Consider the following 16,627-nt stretch of genomic DNA (forward strand, 5'->3'; position numbering starts at 1 on the left):
AAAAAGAGTGTTCCGTCGAAGCAACGCGAATAGGAAGACCCATCAGGCTCTTCTACTTTATTCATCCCTTTCACGCAGGAGGCCAATTCGTCTGCCGTTTCGTCGTAGCAATTTTATATATATATGTATATATATATTGCCACCAGGTGGCCCCATGTATCATGTATAGGGTCATTACAGTCCACTGTAAGGCATTAAATAAATGTTATCCGAAATCCTTCCCTTTCGTTGTGGACCCACAGTGTACTACACTTGCATCCTGGCACTTCCAGTGCTTTCATTAGATTTAAGTGCCACCATGCGTTTCGCGTGTCCAGACATATAACTCTAACAAACTAACAAAACATACTGGGCTAGACATCTTCATGAAGATATCTTTACAACAAGTGGCATTCTAGAGGTGCTACTTTTGCATAATTAAATATTATATCGCTGAAAGTTCTCAAATGTAACTTACCTGTTTTCCGATATGCTTAAAGTCAAGAACCTTTCCTAAGAATTAAATGCGATTAATATTGCAAATCAAGACGCATTATATTTCTGTGAATTGAAGTGCGCAGTACATTTAAAGACTAAAGCAAAAATTTAACCTCCCGTTTACTAGTGCGAAAATAAACTGTACACACTACGCGTGAGGCAGTTCTAAGTGTTTGGAAAACGAAACTGCTAAATCACTGCTCTCTCAGGAATCGTTCCAGCGGAATCCTCTTCTGAGTAAAGCCGCGGTCACTGCAAATCGTCGACGGTCCTCAAGTCGCCTGGGTCTGACTGGGGTCCCCTGATGAACCGGCGGCGCGGCGCACCCAACAACGACGTCTTGGACTCGTCTGTAGGCAGAGCCCTGGACAATGTCCGCGGAGCCTCCACTCCGCTCTGTGGGTCGTCCTTGCGGGCCGCCTCCTTCCACCTATGGCCGTACTCGCGAACTCGGTAGGCGCACAGGCCCTGCGCGTGGGGCGAATTATCCCCCCGTACGTCGGCATGGAAGATCACTCGTCTACTTAGAGACCCATGGCCGATGTACACCTGCACACATGCTCGTCCATAAAATCGCTGCCGAACAAGAGCTGTCTCCACATGCATGGTCGCCTACGTGCCTTTTCTGTTGTGTCGCCTCGGCTGATGACTCAGCGGACCGGAATCTTTCCAATTTGATAACTCTTGAAGCTGGATATGCGTCTGTGTTCAGGGCACTATTTTCAGTTAGTACTCATGTTCAGCATTCTGGAGAAAAAATTTAAATATTGGAATATTTTGTGGCGCTGTTATGGAAATACTGAGTTAAGGCCCGAATTTCCTATACGTCGCAAAATCTGTGTTTTAAAGTTCTTCCCTCGCTCCCATCGAGCAGTTCAGACTTCCATTGAAAATAATGCAAGCCTGCCAACGGGAGATCTGCAAATATACTGATTGTTAGACAAAAGTCTTACAAATCTTACGAAAACTGCGTTGATAAACTCTTCCCCGTTGAAAAGTGCTTTTTTCCTCAATTTCTGGGTATGTGTGCATGTTCTATTGTGATTTCAGGCTTGGGTTTGCTCCGCGAAGTAGATAGAATTATGTAGAGCAGAAATTCGGACCACGTACCTTAGGGTATGGAATATGCTCCGTTTGCATTAATGTTGCCGTTCGGCACCAACAATGATGTTTTATTAGTTTCAAATAAAGAAAGCGCCACACATTTCAGATATAAAATTCTGTTATAGACTGGTAGTTACGAGGTACCATTCACTGAATCAGATTATACGAAAATTTCCTGAGCTGCTCGCCGACAATGGAGCTGGAGTCGTCACGAACAAGAAGTTTGGATCCGCATCTCTCGCAGGTGCACTTTCTCGCTCTAGCCCAATGTCGCACTTCTAACGATTTGTCTCCGAATGCGAAATCGATTAATTTTGTTTCTCTAGGAGCGAAGTGCAATCCTGCGTCCGAACATTCCGTCATGCAGCGCCAATATTCCAGGAGAGTGCCCTTACGCAGCTGTCGCCTATGCGCTGTGGTCACAACTGCGCACCGCGCATTGCACACGTTGAAAGACCTTTGCAACAAAAGATGCATTAAGCGGGGTAACTCTTTAGGCTGACCTTTGTTGTGCGAAGCAATTCAACAACATTCGAGAGTGGAACATGCTTCGATTAGTTTCATCTTCCTTATCGAATCCCTTCCACGTTTTCATGCTGTTAGCGCTCAGAGACGAAATAAAAATATTGTCTACTGTGGCACTATTGCACTATTTGACAAATTGATGATCTCTCACCTTTACAACCAGCAATATGGAATAAACTCCAAGAGCAGCTAGCAGAAATTTTACCTGCAAAAGACAAAAGTTGACATTCAGGGCGTGAGTAAATTTCCTAAGGTATATGAACAGCACGCCTTACTGTTCCCAAAAAGAGCTTCAGATGCGTAGCTTGCAAGATACCCTTGTCTGAGAACATTGTGATACAGTTCCGATGGGTCCGATAGGCCTACCAAGTCATCAGCCGGCATTGTTTTTCTTCTGTATTTTTCGAGGGAGGGGGCGGATAGCTTAGTGTTTCTTAATATGCTGACTACTACCCCAACTGCATTGAATGAGGCTTGAGGCTAATAATAAAATATTTCCATACGTGCTATATGCTTTGGCCAAACGCGCCGAGATGATGGTGCAAGTTCTCCAACGCGCCGTTAGATCGCTAGACATAATAGTGTTAGCTTTACGTACGTAGAACCTTTACGTACGTAAACGTGAGCAGCCTACGTAGCGTACGCTCGTGTCGCTTCGTACAGTTTTAGCTACACGTACGGGACGCAAACTGTGTAGATCTGCCGTAGAACCTAAAAAATGCGCTAGCATGTTAGGCCACGCCATCTAGTACAGATAAACAAAACTAATTTAGTTTAGTCGAGCTACATGGAGCCGAGCCACGCCAAGCAACAGTGTGGCTGTAGAAGCTAAGGCGCGCTAGTGTCCGACTCATGTTGACAACGTGTGTGTATAGAGTGAAAACGTGCACCGTTTTGCTTTTCCCGCTGACTGCGCCGAGGGTCTCGCGATATCCCGCGAGGTTTCGAGCCTCGCGTGGTCTCGCGAGACCCTTGGCGCGCTCGGTCTCCGTTGCCATGACGACCACAAACGCGTCCCCGTCAGGCTTAGGAGCTGCTGAAACGGATTTCTATCTGGAAAAGAAAACCTAGTTCTCACTTAAAACTTTATGCGAGAGCAAGAATGGGCCAACTGAAGGCAAATACAACCGTTTACAGCACGATACCACGTCGAGGGATTAGCGGCGAAGCTGTCTTTACTCTGAAGCGGGCGGGCAGGGCGCCGCCATCTTGCCAGCGCCACGTACGCAAGCAACGTGAAGACCGCAACGCAAAGATCCGCATCTCACGTACGTCCGTGAGACCCACGCAGACACTTCACGTTCTGCGCATGCGCACTCGTAACCCGTAAGCGCTCTACGTACGTGAAACTAAAACTGTCTAATAGCGCGCGAGCGCTACGGGCAGGTTACGGTATGCGTTGACAAGATGGCGGTGCCCTGCTCGCCCGCTTCGGAATAAATACATGTCGTCGCTGGATTCTTCAACGCGATAGCTCGCTCAAATGGTAGCAGTTCGCTTCTATTTCGCACACTCTCGCCTACCTGTAGAGGTGTAAGCGATAACTAGGTCCTGTTTTTCAGATAATTTGACGATTTTCAAAACCTTAGGCCTAACTAAATGCCGTGTGTTTTCCTCGCAGGAACGACGCCTGGCGCAGCAAATCTCTAGCTTTTAGTCACTTGTTACATTGTCGTCTATTTACATAGTTTTTCTCATAAAAACGAAAAAAGGCTCGAAATGCACCCACCCTAATTATCAGAGCCCTCTTCGACCGCTTCCATTTCAACATAAAAGTCATTTCAGCACGCCAAATTCCTAATTTATTAATCAACAACCCAGCGTTGATGAGCTTTGACGACTTGTTACTAGATGGTACTACTGTTGACGCGTGCCCTTGCGGGACGCTACAGTACGGTGAACTAAGAGTGTGGTGTTTACACTATTTATAGCATACGCAACGCTGTGCGCGCTGCGTACGTAAGCTGACTGCGTACGCGCAAATAAAAGTGTGTATTAACGTTATTGCGTCCCCTTAAAACGGAGCTTAAGCGCCATCTGTAGTCTTTTCTGTGCTGAAACAATTTCAGTGCGCTTTTTCCATAATCGGGTGCGAAGTAATTGGCACTCTAAACGGTTGCGTAGATCTGCTAGCTTTATGTGTGCGGAACAGAAATGGGCACATTGGCTTACGTTCTGCTGGTTACTCTTGAGTGCAACGAGGCTGATGCAGAGGACAAAATCCAAGATAATATCGACGACTGTCCAGTTGACAAAGAGCTTCATTGCCTTTGGTGAATCCTGTTGCACAAGAACATCGTACACTAAGGTTTTGTAGAAAAAAAATAGGCAAATTTGCCTGCAAGTGAGCTGCGCGCGCGCGCACTGGGGCGCCTTCAATAACGATTGTAGGGTACCCATTTCCACCTGCGCTGCAGGCACTGAATAGATTCATCAACTTTCCCTCTACATGCCGAGGAACAACCGCTCGTATTTTGCGTTGTATACAACCGTTTCATTTTTCTGTGCACACGCCTGCGGTTTTCGGAGGAAACAGCTGACGCCACAAAAATAAACGAACGTTCACACAGAACCACGAAGTAATTCATTCAACGCACCAGAAATGAAAACAGCCAGAATTGGTGACACTCTTGAAGATAGGCCAACGCATCTACTAAAGCGCAATCGTCGTCTGAAAGATATTTTGAACGCCCAAAGTGGCAGTTAGACATGGCATTGTTGAAGATTTGCGGGGTCACAGCGGAGCACCAGAGCAAGACGCACGGGCAGTTTGGAACTAGAAGCCTGCCACGCTGGTCGTCTTGCTCTGGTGCTCCGCTATGCGCTCCGAGCACGCGCTGTCCATCTTTATTTGCTTCTATCGCGGGAACGCCGATCTCAGCGCCTGCGCTTTATAGCGTCACCGGGCGCTATAGGGCCCCCCGCCTAGACGGAACGCCGAAATGTACGCGCCGACGGGGCAGGGATGGAGTAGCCACGGCAGGCAAGCAGGCAGCTAGAGAAAAAGTGTCCCCACAGGGCCGCTACAAGGTCCGGTAAGTTCATGTCAGGGGCCGGGAAGAGCCGTCGGGTGGAGTGCGCGGGCTCAGGTGGACGAGCCTGGCTGCTGCGCAACGGGCGAATGAATCAGGGTGCCGAGCTGCCAATGGACGTGGGGGCAGGGAAGGCCATGGTCGGGCCGTCACCGGCTGTGGTGCTGCCCGCTGACACAAGTGTCATCGGTGTTGGAACGTTGCGGCTGATGTCCGTGGGGATCTGACGCGCCGTGTACGCGATAACAATCACAGGAGCGGCCGAAACGGCTCCATGGACTGACAGCAGCTGTGGTGGGATAGTAGGCACAACGGTGACAGCTGTGACGATGCCGGAGCAAGTTGTTGGGCTCAATGCCAGGTGCTTGGGTAAAGCGAGAGTGGCAGTCCGGAGCAACTGGCCAGTGCTGATGAGCGTGTGGGCATGGTCGGCTGTAAGTGACTGCAAGAGGATTGTGGCAGTGACAGGCAGTGAAGCTGAGACTGCTACATCAGACGGCTGGCTGACAGCAACAGACACAGCTGTTGGATGGACAGTTGCCACCCTACTCGGTGGGTGTAGCTCTACCATGCGTCGCTGAAGGTGGCTCAAGTCAGGCACCAAAGCAGACGCTTGCTGCGGCGGTGTCGAGCGGCCAGGGTCAGACTCCGAGAAGCGGTTGGCCGTACTGAGGGCTTGGGGTGGGGCCTCTTGGGCAGGCGGTGTGGCCGCCTGGGTAGTGGGGCTGGTATCTGACAGATGCTGCGGTGGCAGCAATCTCACTTCGCCCTTAGCACGATCGCTCAGCTCAGTGACTGAGGGCTTTAGCGGAATGAGCGATGAGGCGGCAGGTGAGCTTTCGGCTGGCAGCGATGCTACGCAGTAGGGTACAGAAGTTGGCGGAATGGGGCACTCGTCGAGGAAGAGCTCGACTGACGGCGGCACTATTGCAGATGAGAGAAGTTGCTCACCGGGCTGTGCCGTAGACGCTGTATCGTCCTTATGGGAGGCGGTATGGCCGGAGGCGCGGAAAAGGGTGGCGCGAGGCGCATCTATCGCTGAGTTCGGTGACGTGGCAAACCGCGGTGGCCCAGGCACCTCAACGAGCTGCTGAGGGAATGACTGCGGACCTCGGGCCGTGGAGTCGTCGCACAGTGCTGCTAGCGTAACCCGGGTAGCAGTATGTGCTGCCGGAAGCGATGCGGCAGCGTCTGGTGCGGTCGGTGCTAAAGCAGCCGGGCCGGAGACACTGGACTGGAGTGGCGGCGAGGCGGCGAGGGGCTGCTGAGGCGGGCCGGGTTCTGATGAGGGCTGCGTGGGCGCGAGCGAGGCCGTTGCAGGGCCAGAGGCAGGCGGCGGCGAAAACGGGTCCGCTGCGTCGTAGAGCGGCGGCGGAACATAGTAGGCGCCGAAGTCAGCGAAGACGGCCGCACGCAGCTCATCGTATGGCCGGCAGCCGTAGGCAGAGTAGGTGAGCCGACGCAGGAGGTCGGGCGGCAGGATGTCGCAAAGGACTGCGTGTTTAAACGGCTGGATGGTAATGCCGTTCAGGTACATCGCAGCCTCCAGTTGGGCGAACCACCCGCCAACGCCTGCAGGCCGGAACGCTGGAAGCGGCGGGTCGAAACTTGGGTCCTGCCTACGCCATGCTAAGACGCCGCTGGGATAGAAGGCACGGTTCGCCGGGTCACCACTTTTGAGGATTTGCGGGGTCGCAGCGGAGCACCAGAGCAAGACGACCAGCGTGGTAGGCTTCTAGTTCCAAACTGCCCGTGCACGCGCTGTCGATCTTTATTTTCTTCTATCGTGGGAACGCCGATCTCAGCGCCTGCGCTTTACAGCGTCACCGGGCGCTATAGCATCAACAGACAGGTATTTCCGCATATAGTTCGCAAACTATACCAAGCCATGAGGTGCGTTCGTCAGGATGCAGGACGCCCTCATGAACCTCCTCCAGAAACAGCAGCACAGCGGCTATGGTCCGCTCCCGGTCAGCGCAGGGCTGCAGGTTGCACGTCCCGTGACATCAGCCTTGCTTTCCTGGAGACTGAGCGAGGCGATGTTCTACTACTGACCTTTCACGAATGTCACACACTCAGTGTGGTGTAAATTGATGCAGAGCCCTCCTCGACCGCTTCCATTTCATCATAAATGTCATTTCAGCACGCCAATTTCCTAATTGTTCTTCAAGTTCGCAAAAGTACTTCAGAATTCTTTAATTCCAAGATCAATTGAGTCAATCCTGACGATCATTTTAAGATTTCTGAAAATGAGCCTTACGGTGGCGCACGTCTGCAACTAAGGAAAATGGAGGCACAGTAATTCCTCTCCGCGTTTCACTACAAGGCTTAATTTATATTCACGCACGATATCACCTAAAAAATTGTTTCGCACCGGCAAATTTCTTCTGCTTTAGAGGGTACGCACAAAGGGACACAAAAGGTAGAATGAGAGTGGCGTTAGCACTTGGACCGACACTCTCCGATTAGTGAAGGCATGGAGTGGCCCGTAGTTTTTTCTGCCGGTAAGACGAAGCCACACAGGAAGCGGAAGTGTAGTGCTTCTGCTGTGTTCTGCGATAGCTAAGCTCTAACGTTTCCTTCGAAAACAAAGCGCCGAGAAGCCAGCCCCGGGCATGACGGAGCACCTCTGCGAACGGTCATCAATCATTCGTCAAAACTGTAGGGCCAACTATGCGAAATACCTCAGCCTCTGCGTTAAAAGCTTCATTTATTCCGGGTGTCAAGTGCCGTACTGACCTGGCAGCCACACTATTTTAGAAAGCGCTGGTTGGAAAAAAAGAACACGGATTCCACACCAAAGTTCCAGAGTACACTGAACTATAGAGAAGTACGCCACAAGAGAGGGATTCTCTTCCTCAAATTTGTTTTTAAGGCGGAAGCCTTTAATGCCTCATCGTTGTAAGCAGGAGCTGTCGACAGAAAATGTCACGCTTTTCAGTTGGTCGAAACGGTCGTGACGACACAGTGCGCGAATTTCAAACGGGGCCAATTGTACTTCGGCTACTAACCATGCAACCAATTAAAGGGATCGTATAGTGATGCTCCAAGAAAGTCTGACTGAGTTTAGTTAATTGCTTACTTAAGCAATTAGTCCATTTAACCTTTCTAGTCAGACCAGATAAATAAATAAAACTGAGTAAGAAATTGGCCGAGCTTGGGAATCGAACCCCGGTTTCCGCAGTGCGAGTCGAGCCAGTGTATAGGTGGCTTTGGTCGAGCACGCTACCACTCCGCCATGCCAACTCGATGGTTTGGAATGAACAAAGGTGCGTCTAGTGAATACGGTATCTTCGTTCACTCCCATGTTTCTCCCTTCCCGTTACGGCGAGGTTCAGATGTCCACCGAGATATGCGAGACACATTTCCTTTCCTCAAAAACCAATTTACCGACGAGCAAGTCGTATTTGTCCGCGTTTCTGATTGGTCCAAATTGTCGTGACGTCACCATGCGCGAATTTTGACGGGTGTCCACCGAAATATGTGAGACAGTTACTGCGCAACTTCCTTTCCTCAAATACAATTTTCGTATAGTGTCTACTGAGATATGTGAGACAGTGAATGCGTAATTTCCTTTCCTCAAATACAATTTTCATTTTCTTCACTACGGGCCCCTCTTTCTTCTTTCACTCACACTTCCTCCCTTCCTGTACAGTGCGGCTCAGATGTCCACCGAGATGACAGAGAATTACAGCGCCATTTCCTTTCCTCAAAAAGCGTTGCGTTCAAAGGGCAAGGCATCGCGCCGAACGGATGGTGGCGTTCCGTGGACTCCCTGGCAGCGCTGCAACACGCTGTCGCGTTCCACTCCTAAAGGCGAAGCTTAAGCGTCATTAATGAGCAGTTAATTAATGCACCAACAAAATGTGCAGTGAACAATCGGGTAGCAGAATGCAGCACTCAGGCTTTCGCCTTTCACCACTTTAGCCGCTAAAGTTCCTCGTAATTTTAATTTTTGTTAAGACCGTAAGTGTCCGAATATTCTCTCGAATATCAAATTCAATTCAAAAAGAAAAACACTGTCCTTCTCAAGTTCGCTGTTAATTTTTGTTGAGACAATCGATCTCTAAATATCCTCTCGTTAGCGAGATTCAGTTTCTTGTAAGAACACAACCGCGTGGTAGAACTTTCGGCTTCTATGCCAGTTAATATTCCGAATACAGGAGCCTGAAGGGCAAAGCAAAGGTACGGCTTTTTATCACATGACTGACAGATTTTAACGCAAAGATTACGCCAACTTACATCTTCGATGCCGATAACCAGCACCAGGTCCACGATAATGGTGACGAAAAGAATGAGCATTCGCGGTACCAGCGCCAAGCACATCTCTGCAATCAGAAATGCCATATGCGTTTTTGACAACGCTGGTTCAATAACGCGCACGGGAAGAACTTCAAAGCGCAGCGCTTGAAAGCTTTATAGACCAGCCGACTGATGCAGCTTGATGGTGGCGCTGTCACATTTTTTACGAACTAATTTCGTGCCTTTGTGCAGAGCGGGGATAAGGTGGCTCTTTTTCACAGACAAGCGACATCTGGCACCATACGCATAGGCTTTTTAATTACTTCGTATTTGATTTGCGTTCGTTTGGGCTCCTTTAGCGAAGCAAAATTGTCTTATGATTCCATATCTCAAATGCCAGAACTCGGCCTGAGAAATCCTTTAGTGGAGCCCTACATCTTTAATGAAACGTAAGGCTCAGTTTTAACATCTATATTCGAAGTCAAAACCTATAAAATTGGACCCCTTTGCCGTATATTACTATTACTCGTTTTCTTACATTGCACTGTTCTAGAAATGGCGTCAACACCAAGAACAGGTTTCAGCTGTACTAGTACCAGAAGCTTCTAAGCTTTCGCCCTGTCCGCAAATCACGGTTTTCTTACTAAATGCCCCTTTGCGGGAATCTTCAGTAATCGTCCTCCTTCGTGTACCTGGGAACGATGTGTCGATGGAGACAAACTTGAGGTGCATCATCATTTCATGGGAGCCCATGATAGCAAACATCTGGGACAGCAGGAAAAGGCTATGGAAAGTCTGAAAGGAAAAAAGAAATCAGAATACGGCTGTTGCACGTTTGCGCCAAGCAAAACGACAAAATAGGGAAAGAAGGGCGAAGAGGAATAGTGTCCAAAGTTGAGCAGTCAACAATGGCAAACTCTCGCTCGAACTCTAAGTTGAACAAAAAGGCAATAAAATTGGCAGTGACTTAGTTCAGCTAGGCTAGGGTACACGTAGCGAAAGCAGTTGCGTCTACTACATTTTGGTAGCGACACGACGTCGTTGTCGTTCAGCAGCTTGGCGGCGTCCCTTCGCGAGACGTTCCTCTCGTTGTTCGGGCCTCTCGGTCGCCCTCTTAGCCTTCCTCGCCTGGTTTTCACGCTGCCGGCCGGCCTTGTACCATGCGACAACTTCCGGATCGGAAGACTCAATTTCACACAGCCCTACCCGCCGTGGTGGCTCAGTGGTAAGGCGCTCGTCTACCAAGCCGGAGTATCCGAGTTCGAACCCGACCGTGGCGGCCGCGTTTCGATGGAGGCGAAACGCAAGTGGCGCCCGTGTGCTGTGCGATATCAGTGCACGTTAAACATCCCCAGATGGTCGAAATTATTCCGGAGACCTCCACTACGGCACCTCTTTCTCTCTTTCTTCTTTCACTCCTACCTTCCTTTACGGCGCGGTTCAGGTGTCCGCCGAGATATGTGAGACAGATACTGCGCCATTTCCTTTCCTCAAAAGCCAATTTATCATTTTACCTGCACTGCTGCCGTGACGATCACGGCCGCTCTCATTCTTCCATGGTGCGCGTCTGAGGAGGAGTGAGCGCATCGCTTCCGGCTTTATCCCAGCTGCACGGCGCGACTCTGCGCATGTGCACTGCAGCGCAGTGGCTGCGGCACCATGGTTGCTATGGCTCTAGTTGCCATGGTAACGGCGCATACGCAGAAGGGGCCTTTGGCACGCACCGAGAAATGCGCTTCTGTTAACCTAGTGTAGCTTTCGCTACAAAACCAGCTCACTTCCTCCTGCTCGATTCAGAAGTAAAATGATATAGAATGGAATGAACTCACAGTGGCGGCGATTGGCCTACACCGTGACCTCACCCTGCGGTAGTTCAGAAGTGTAAGTGCTCTGCGCCGTGTCATCGATGCCACGATATAGTACATAAGGTCATTTCTATTCTTTTTGCTTGTAGCTAACATTCACACTGCGGAAATTTAAACTGCTTCAACAAATTTGCAGCGACGAAGAGAGCGAGGACACAGCAGTGGTAAATTCCAAGCCAGGATAAAGGAATGCGTTCAATAGATGTTGCCATGACAGTGATTATAACTCATTATTTTGGTATCTGCAGCGCACGGTATTACTTGAGTTGTGCTCACAATGAAAAAGAATAAGCATATTTATAACAAGCCAACACAGCTCTCTTTCTTATTTCCTCAGGAAGCGATTCGCATTGAACTAAGGGACTACGCGCTGGCCAGTCTGTAGTGCTGGATGGGTAACAAGCTAGTACAAAGCCAGGGGGGAAACTCGTAAAATTCGAGCACCAAATTTGAGCCTTGCTCACATTGGAAAAGTTGTTCATTGACCTGTTCATGAAGAACACCGCGAACTTGGACGACTTGTAAGGACAATGTAAAGGAAAATGTGATACCAACTAGCCGAAGCATCCCCTTTAACAATGTTCATTGAGTGCGAGGACATATTCTCGTCGAAAAACACGGATGTCCATGTTAAAAGTATGCCATTTTTTATTGGCCTCGGAAAGGCCTGCAGACACTACAAAAGATTGCAAAGGTTTCAAAGTTGGGAAGACGCGATGAAGATAGAAAAACAGGCGCACATAATTTCAGAATTAGTTATAGCTTGCAGTACAAGATCACGAAAACAGTTCACTTTGTGAGGGCTGCAAAGGTTTGTACACACGTGACCGGCTAGTAGAGAAAAAACAAATGCAATCGCTGTAAATTGCAAAGAACGACAGAAAAAACTAGTCTCCCTTCGCGTGGTCTGTAATTCACTGCTGCCGCATCACCTGAGCCATAAAGTTTTTAAAATGCGGTGATTTTTCTAACTATCTCCTGCCTCGAATGCACGGTTGCTTGGCCAGCAGTGGCATCCTTGCCGCATTGGACTAAATCTAGCAAATACATACCAGCGATGCAAGTCTGCTGCCCACTGACTGCAGTACATTCAACGGTCCAGCGGCTTAACCACCCGAAAAAAAAAAGTATCGCCAACTACCACTCTTCCTTCCTTCCATCCCTGTGCGACACCAGTACTGTCTTGTTTGAAGGAAAGTGACCGTGAAGAGCGCGCGCTGTCATGCGATCGTAACCGTCTAGTAAGGCGACTAGAATAGGCGCTGTTCAAATGCTTGCACTACATTTAGTTTATTCAGGGACTTTAGGACAGACCGAAGTGCAGCGTGGGTAGTCTGTGTCGGGAGTTATGGGAAACGTTATCCAGGAAAGTGTCCATAACGACCTTTACACGGCACAAAGGAGGAACACTAGCTTTTGAAAAAAGACACCTGCCGCGAGAATCATAAGGAACGCCAGCATCATTCAGTGTAATTTTACATACCAGCTCAGCACTTTAGGGTATGAGGGATGCGACAGCGAAGGACTGTCACATGCTTCACTAACGCCGGGGCGCTGCCTCGTCGTGCCCTACAGATTCATCGTAATTGTGCAAGACAACGACGGAGTGGTCTTACAGCAGCTCCCGCAATGGGGCATTGAGCAGCCCCACCACTTTCGCTGTGTGGTCGGGCATCATATCCCGGCTCCTGTGAATCCACAGATCCGCTTACCTGAAGCCACGTAGCGACCACCAAGTACCAGTGGCGCTGTGCAGCTATGATAACTCCACTTACTACATAGGATCCCTACGTGCACGGTGACTGCGGAACCTAGAGTTCTGCCTTTCCTTTCCGCGCGCCGCTCGTGCCTCAGTTGGCAGAACGCAGTCACGCGGCTTAAAAGAATTTTATGCTCTGCACAGAAGCGGACAATGCCGCATCAGTAAGGAATCGACCGCTGCCGGAAGCTTAATGGTTCCAGCGTTTCTCGCGGGTTCTTTTACGCTCGCGTGCACATACTCATTTAGCTAAATAAGTCGATTTTTATGTTTAGAACATGAGAGTTTATGGATGGCGTACTGTTATTGGTGAAAGGACCTGTACTAAGCATACTCTACCCATAGATCCCTGTCAGTCCTCACACCACCCCTGGCGCTCTGGTGCAGCGGTTAAGCGATGCTCCACTGCCTTGCGATGGCAGGTGCTGCCACCGGCGGCCCTTGTGAGATGCAGGTTGCTCTACCCGAACCAACTGTCGCGACCAATTATTAAATGCCACGGTGCCCAGTTCGCTCATAATCCGCTGGTCAGGTTGTGATGACGACACAAGGTTACGTGACCTAGGTTTACCACCTGCTTCCTAGGCTGGTTCTCTGGCGACTTTTTGTGGCTCTTTCGCTCACAGTCAAAGATGCCTACGGCGACGCCAGATTTTCTGCAATACGAGTTCATTTAACCTATCGCGTTAAAAAATGTGATACATGCAAATGTCGGCACCGTCACAGTGTAGCGGATACCTGCTACTGTCGCTAGCAGTCAGAGTATGGCGGCTTTTGGAGCAAGAATTGCAGAGAAAGTTATACAAACACACACACACACACATCTTGCAACAGAACCTGCGACAAATGTGTAATCATTCCATTCTTAAGATGACTTGACCATCTCCATCGATATTTATCCAGTTTTCAATCGTAGTGCTAGCATGATGAGCAGTAATAGTTTATTTCCTAAAGATGTTTTCCTGCAAGCACAATTTCATTTCATTGAATTACTTCATTACCTTGTGATCCTATACTATTGAACGAAAATTAAGAATAATTTTCTCGTTAAGAAAAAGGCACATTCGTGAAGAACGGGGACTATTAGACCACACTAAACAAGGGAAGATCCTCAATAATTTACTCTTTCCAGTAGTTTAACATTTTATGCGCAACGCGAGATAGATGAATAGTGTACTTACGAATAATATAGTTGCCATCACCTGAATACCAGCCTGGTTTCTTAGCGCTAGGAACTTGTACACTGACTCCATCCTAAGGCAGTCGTCTTCTTCACCTTCTTTTTCATCAAACTATTGTGCCCTTGGTTGTTCTCTTTTCCCTTCTATCTTGATACTAGTGATGATGATGATGCAAATATTTTTAACTGAACCTAAAAACGGTGTTCTGTGCATTATTCCGGAAGTCGGTTGGATCTTGCAGCCGTCCTTGCCCTTTCGTGGACTAGTGCTGAACTTTTGGTTCTAAGCTTGTCAGCATTTACTCGCGCTGCTAAATTGTCGTTTGCATTTTTAACGCGACAAAAAGAAGAAGCACTCTATTGGACAAAATTTGTATTCTTAGAGACGGCAAGTTAAGGGTCTCTGTCCCGTACAACTTTGTTTTGTGCATTTTCATTGCTTATAGATCAACGTTCTGTTCACCAACATGGGGACAACTTGCCGACGCCGGAGGCGGACGGTTGCATCGTCTGTACAATCGTTTGTTGTAATTCGCGGTTTGCTTTCGCTCCTTTGTCTTTCCATTTTAAAACCGCATTTCTTGTAGACCTAGCTCGGCTGTCCGGTTGGAACAGTTGTATCAGTCAGCAAATCTAGCGCATGCAACAGCCTGTCGGATTTCTCGAGAAGTTTGTACGATTCGGCAAAACATCGACCGCACAGGGTACCTGTTGGTGTATGTCCGGCATCGCAACACGCATTTTTAGTGACTTTTTAAAACGATATCAGCTTCGATATGATGTTGTATACTTATTCAGGCTATTGTTAAAGTGCTCTGCAGCTGTTAACGAGCGGAAATCTTCATACGCACATCGTGAAACGAGAGAATAATTTTGGAATGCTTTAACTACATTGGCGTTTTTGTGCCGTGGTCCTGCCCAGTACCCCCACCCGGGGTAACTCTGGCACGCACATACTGCGGTTTTTAAAAATACATTGGCTTTTCAGTTACACTGTATCTTGCACATTTTCCTCTTGGATGGGCTTGAATTTCTTTAACGAAGGGATCACTCTATAGCTGCGCTGTTAAAAGAGAAAACTACTTCGAAAACTATCGTTTGCATGCATCCCTTGAGACCGAACCGTCAGCTGCTAATCCTAACGGGTCAGAGCAGCGCTACCGCATCTTGCGTACGTCAGACATTAGCGTTGGTCTATCTTCTTTACTAAGGCCAACAGTCCCCAGCAGTACCTCAAGGCCTATGGTGTCTCGCTGACATAAACTAGGGAGTTAACGCTCTCGTTAAGATATGTTTGGAAAAGAAGCCAAACATCTTTGAAGCTACAGAAAGCATAAGACAATAGACCTCTCTTTTATTACGGCTTTTGTTGATGAGTGAAAATTAACTGAGGAATACTGTTTTGTCCCAGATAGTTGAGATTCGAGTAGAGGAAACGGCAACCGCATGTCGATGTTGGGACACGAGCCTACGATCTCCGCATGTCGCGTGCAGTGCAGCTACAGCGACGGCTGTTTCACCTTCTGCTTTCGAAGATATCACCGTTTAGAGTAGCCTAACCTTGAGAACATTCAACAGCGCCCCACCTACCCAGAGCGGCGGACGGCAAACACCCTGTCGTACCTCAATGACACGTGGAAATGCGCCCACCGCTTTAAAAGACTATAGACACCTAATTTTATTGCCGTTTTGTTCTGTCAAATGATACGTTTGACATTAGAATACAAGGATTACCGGGTTGTATTTCAATCAATCAATCATTCATTTTATTTCCTTAGAAAAGGAGGAGTACGGGACTAAAAGCTCGAACAGCTTGACGAGGTCCTGACCCCTTGTTAGTTGGCATGACAGCAGGATGACGGCCAGTCTTACACAAAAAAATGAAAAAAATATCACAAAGCAACGGGTAATACAGAATTAAACAAGACGGCAATCAATCGAGGAAGCAACAAAAGGTAATACAGATAAATCAACACACATAAGCAACAGTGGTGAACAAAATTAGGCGAATAGGAAGGCATGGTTTAGTCTTGCAAATGAAGAAGTTGACAAAAATGTTTAATGCGACAGTTTCGGTTTTTGGAGGGATCAAAATTTTGTCAGTCTAGTAAGTTTAACAGCGAAGGTAATGTATAAGATAGAGATTGTTCATCATAGGAGGTTCTCGGGGTGTGTACAAACCACATTTCTCTATGTCGGGTCTGACGAATATTTGTGTTTTTTTGGAGTTTTGCCAGATGAATTATGTAATCGATGCCAAACTTTACAAAACCTTTGTAGCACAACATCAACCTGTAAATATAAAAACAAAACACAGGAAGAATTTCATATTTTGGAAAAAGTGGTGTTGTGGAGTATGTATAATGGACATCAGCTATGTAACGTACAGCTCTTTTTTGTAGCAAATGTAGTTTCTGCAAGTTTGTCTACAAGCGCTCAATAA

General features: G+C 48.2%; 1 protein-coding gene across 1 annotated transcript; it reads right to left on the reverse strand.

The window, feature by feature from the left end:
* Positions 1-726: 726 nt before the first annotated feature.
* LOC149344019 (uncharacterized) lies at positions 727-14,257 on the reverse strand. The gene is made up of 6 exons (XM_089547126.1): positions 14,186-14,257; positions 10,073-10,175; positions 9,381-9,466; positions 4,279-4,386; positions 2,258-2,311; positions 727-945 (listed from the first exon to the last, which is right to left on the reverse strand). The coding sequence occupies exons 1-6, from the start codon at positions 14,255-14,257 to the stop codon at positions 727-729; spliced, it is 642 nt and encodes a 213-aa protein (XP_089403252.1).
* Between the last annotated feature and the right edge of the window lie 2,370 nt (positions 14,258-16,627).

Source organism: Amblyomma mixtum, chromosome 5, assembly GCF_055824585.1.
Source record: "Amblyomma mixtum isolate Tamu chromosome 5, ASM5582458v1, whole genome shotgun sequence".
NCBI lineage: Eukaryota > Metazoa > Arthropoda > Arachnida > Ixodida > Ixodidae > Amblyomma > Amblyomma mixtum.

What these genes read in the sequence shown, in the direction of transcription:
- LOC149344019 (XM_089547126.1), bottom strand. Translation starts at nt 14,257, where the DNA reads ATGGAGTCAGTGTACAAGTTCCTAGCGCTAAGAAACCAGGCTGGTATT. An exon ending in CATCGACACATCGTTCCCAG is followed by an intron (nt 9,467 to 10,072) that starts GTACACGAAGGA and finishes TTCTGATTGCAG; the next exon opens with AGATGTGCTTGGCGCTGGTA. An exon ending in TGGTTATCGGCATCGAAGAT is followed by an intron (nt 4,387 to 9,380) that starts GTAAGTTGGCGT and finishes CTTGTGCAACAG; the next exon opens with GATTCACCAAAGGCAATGAA.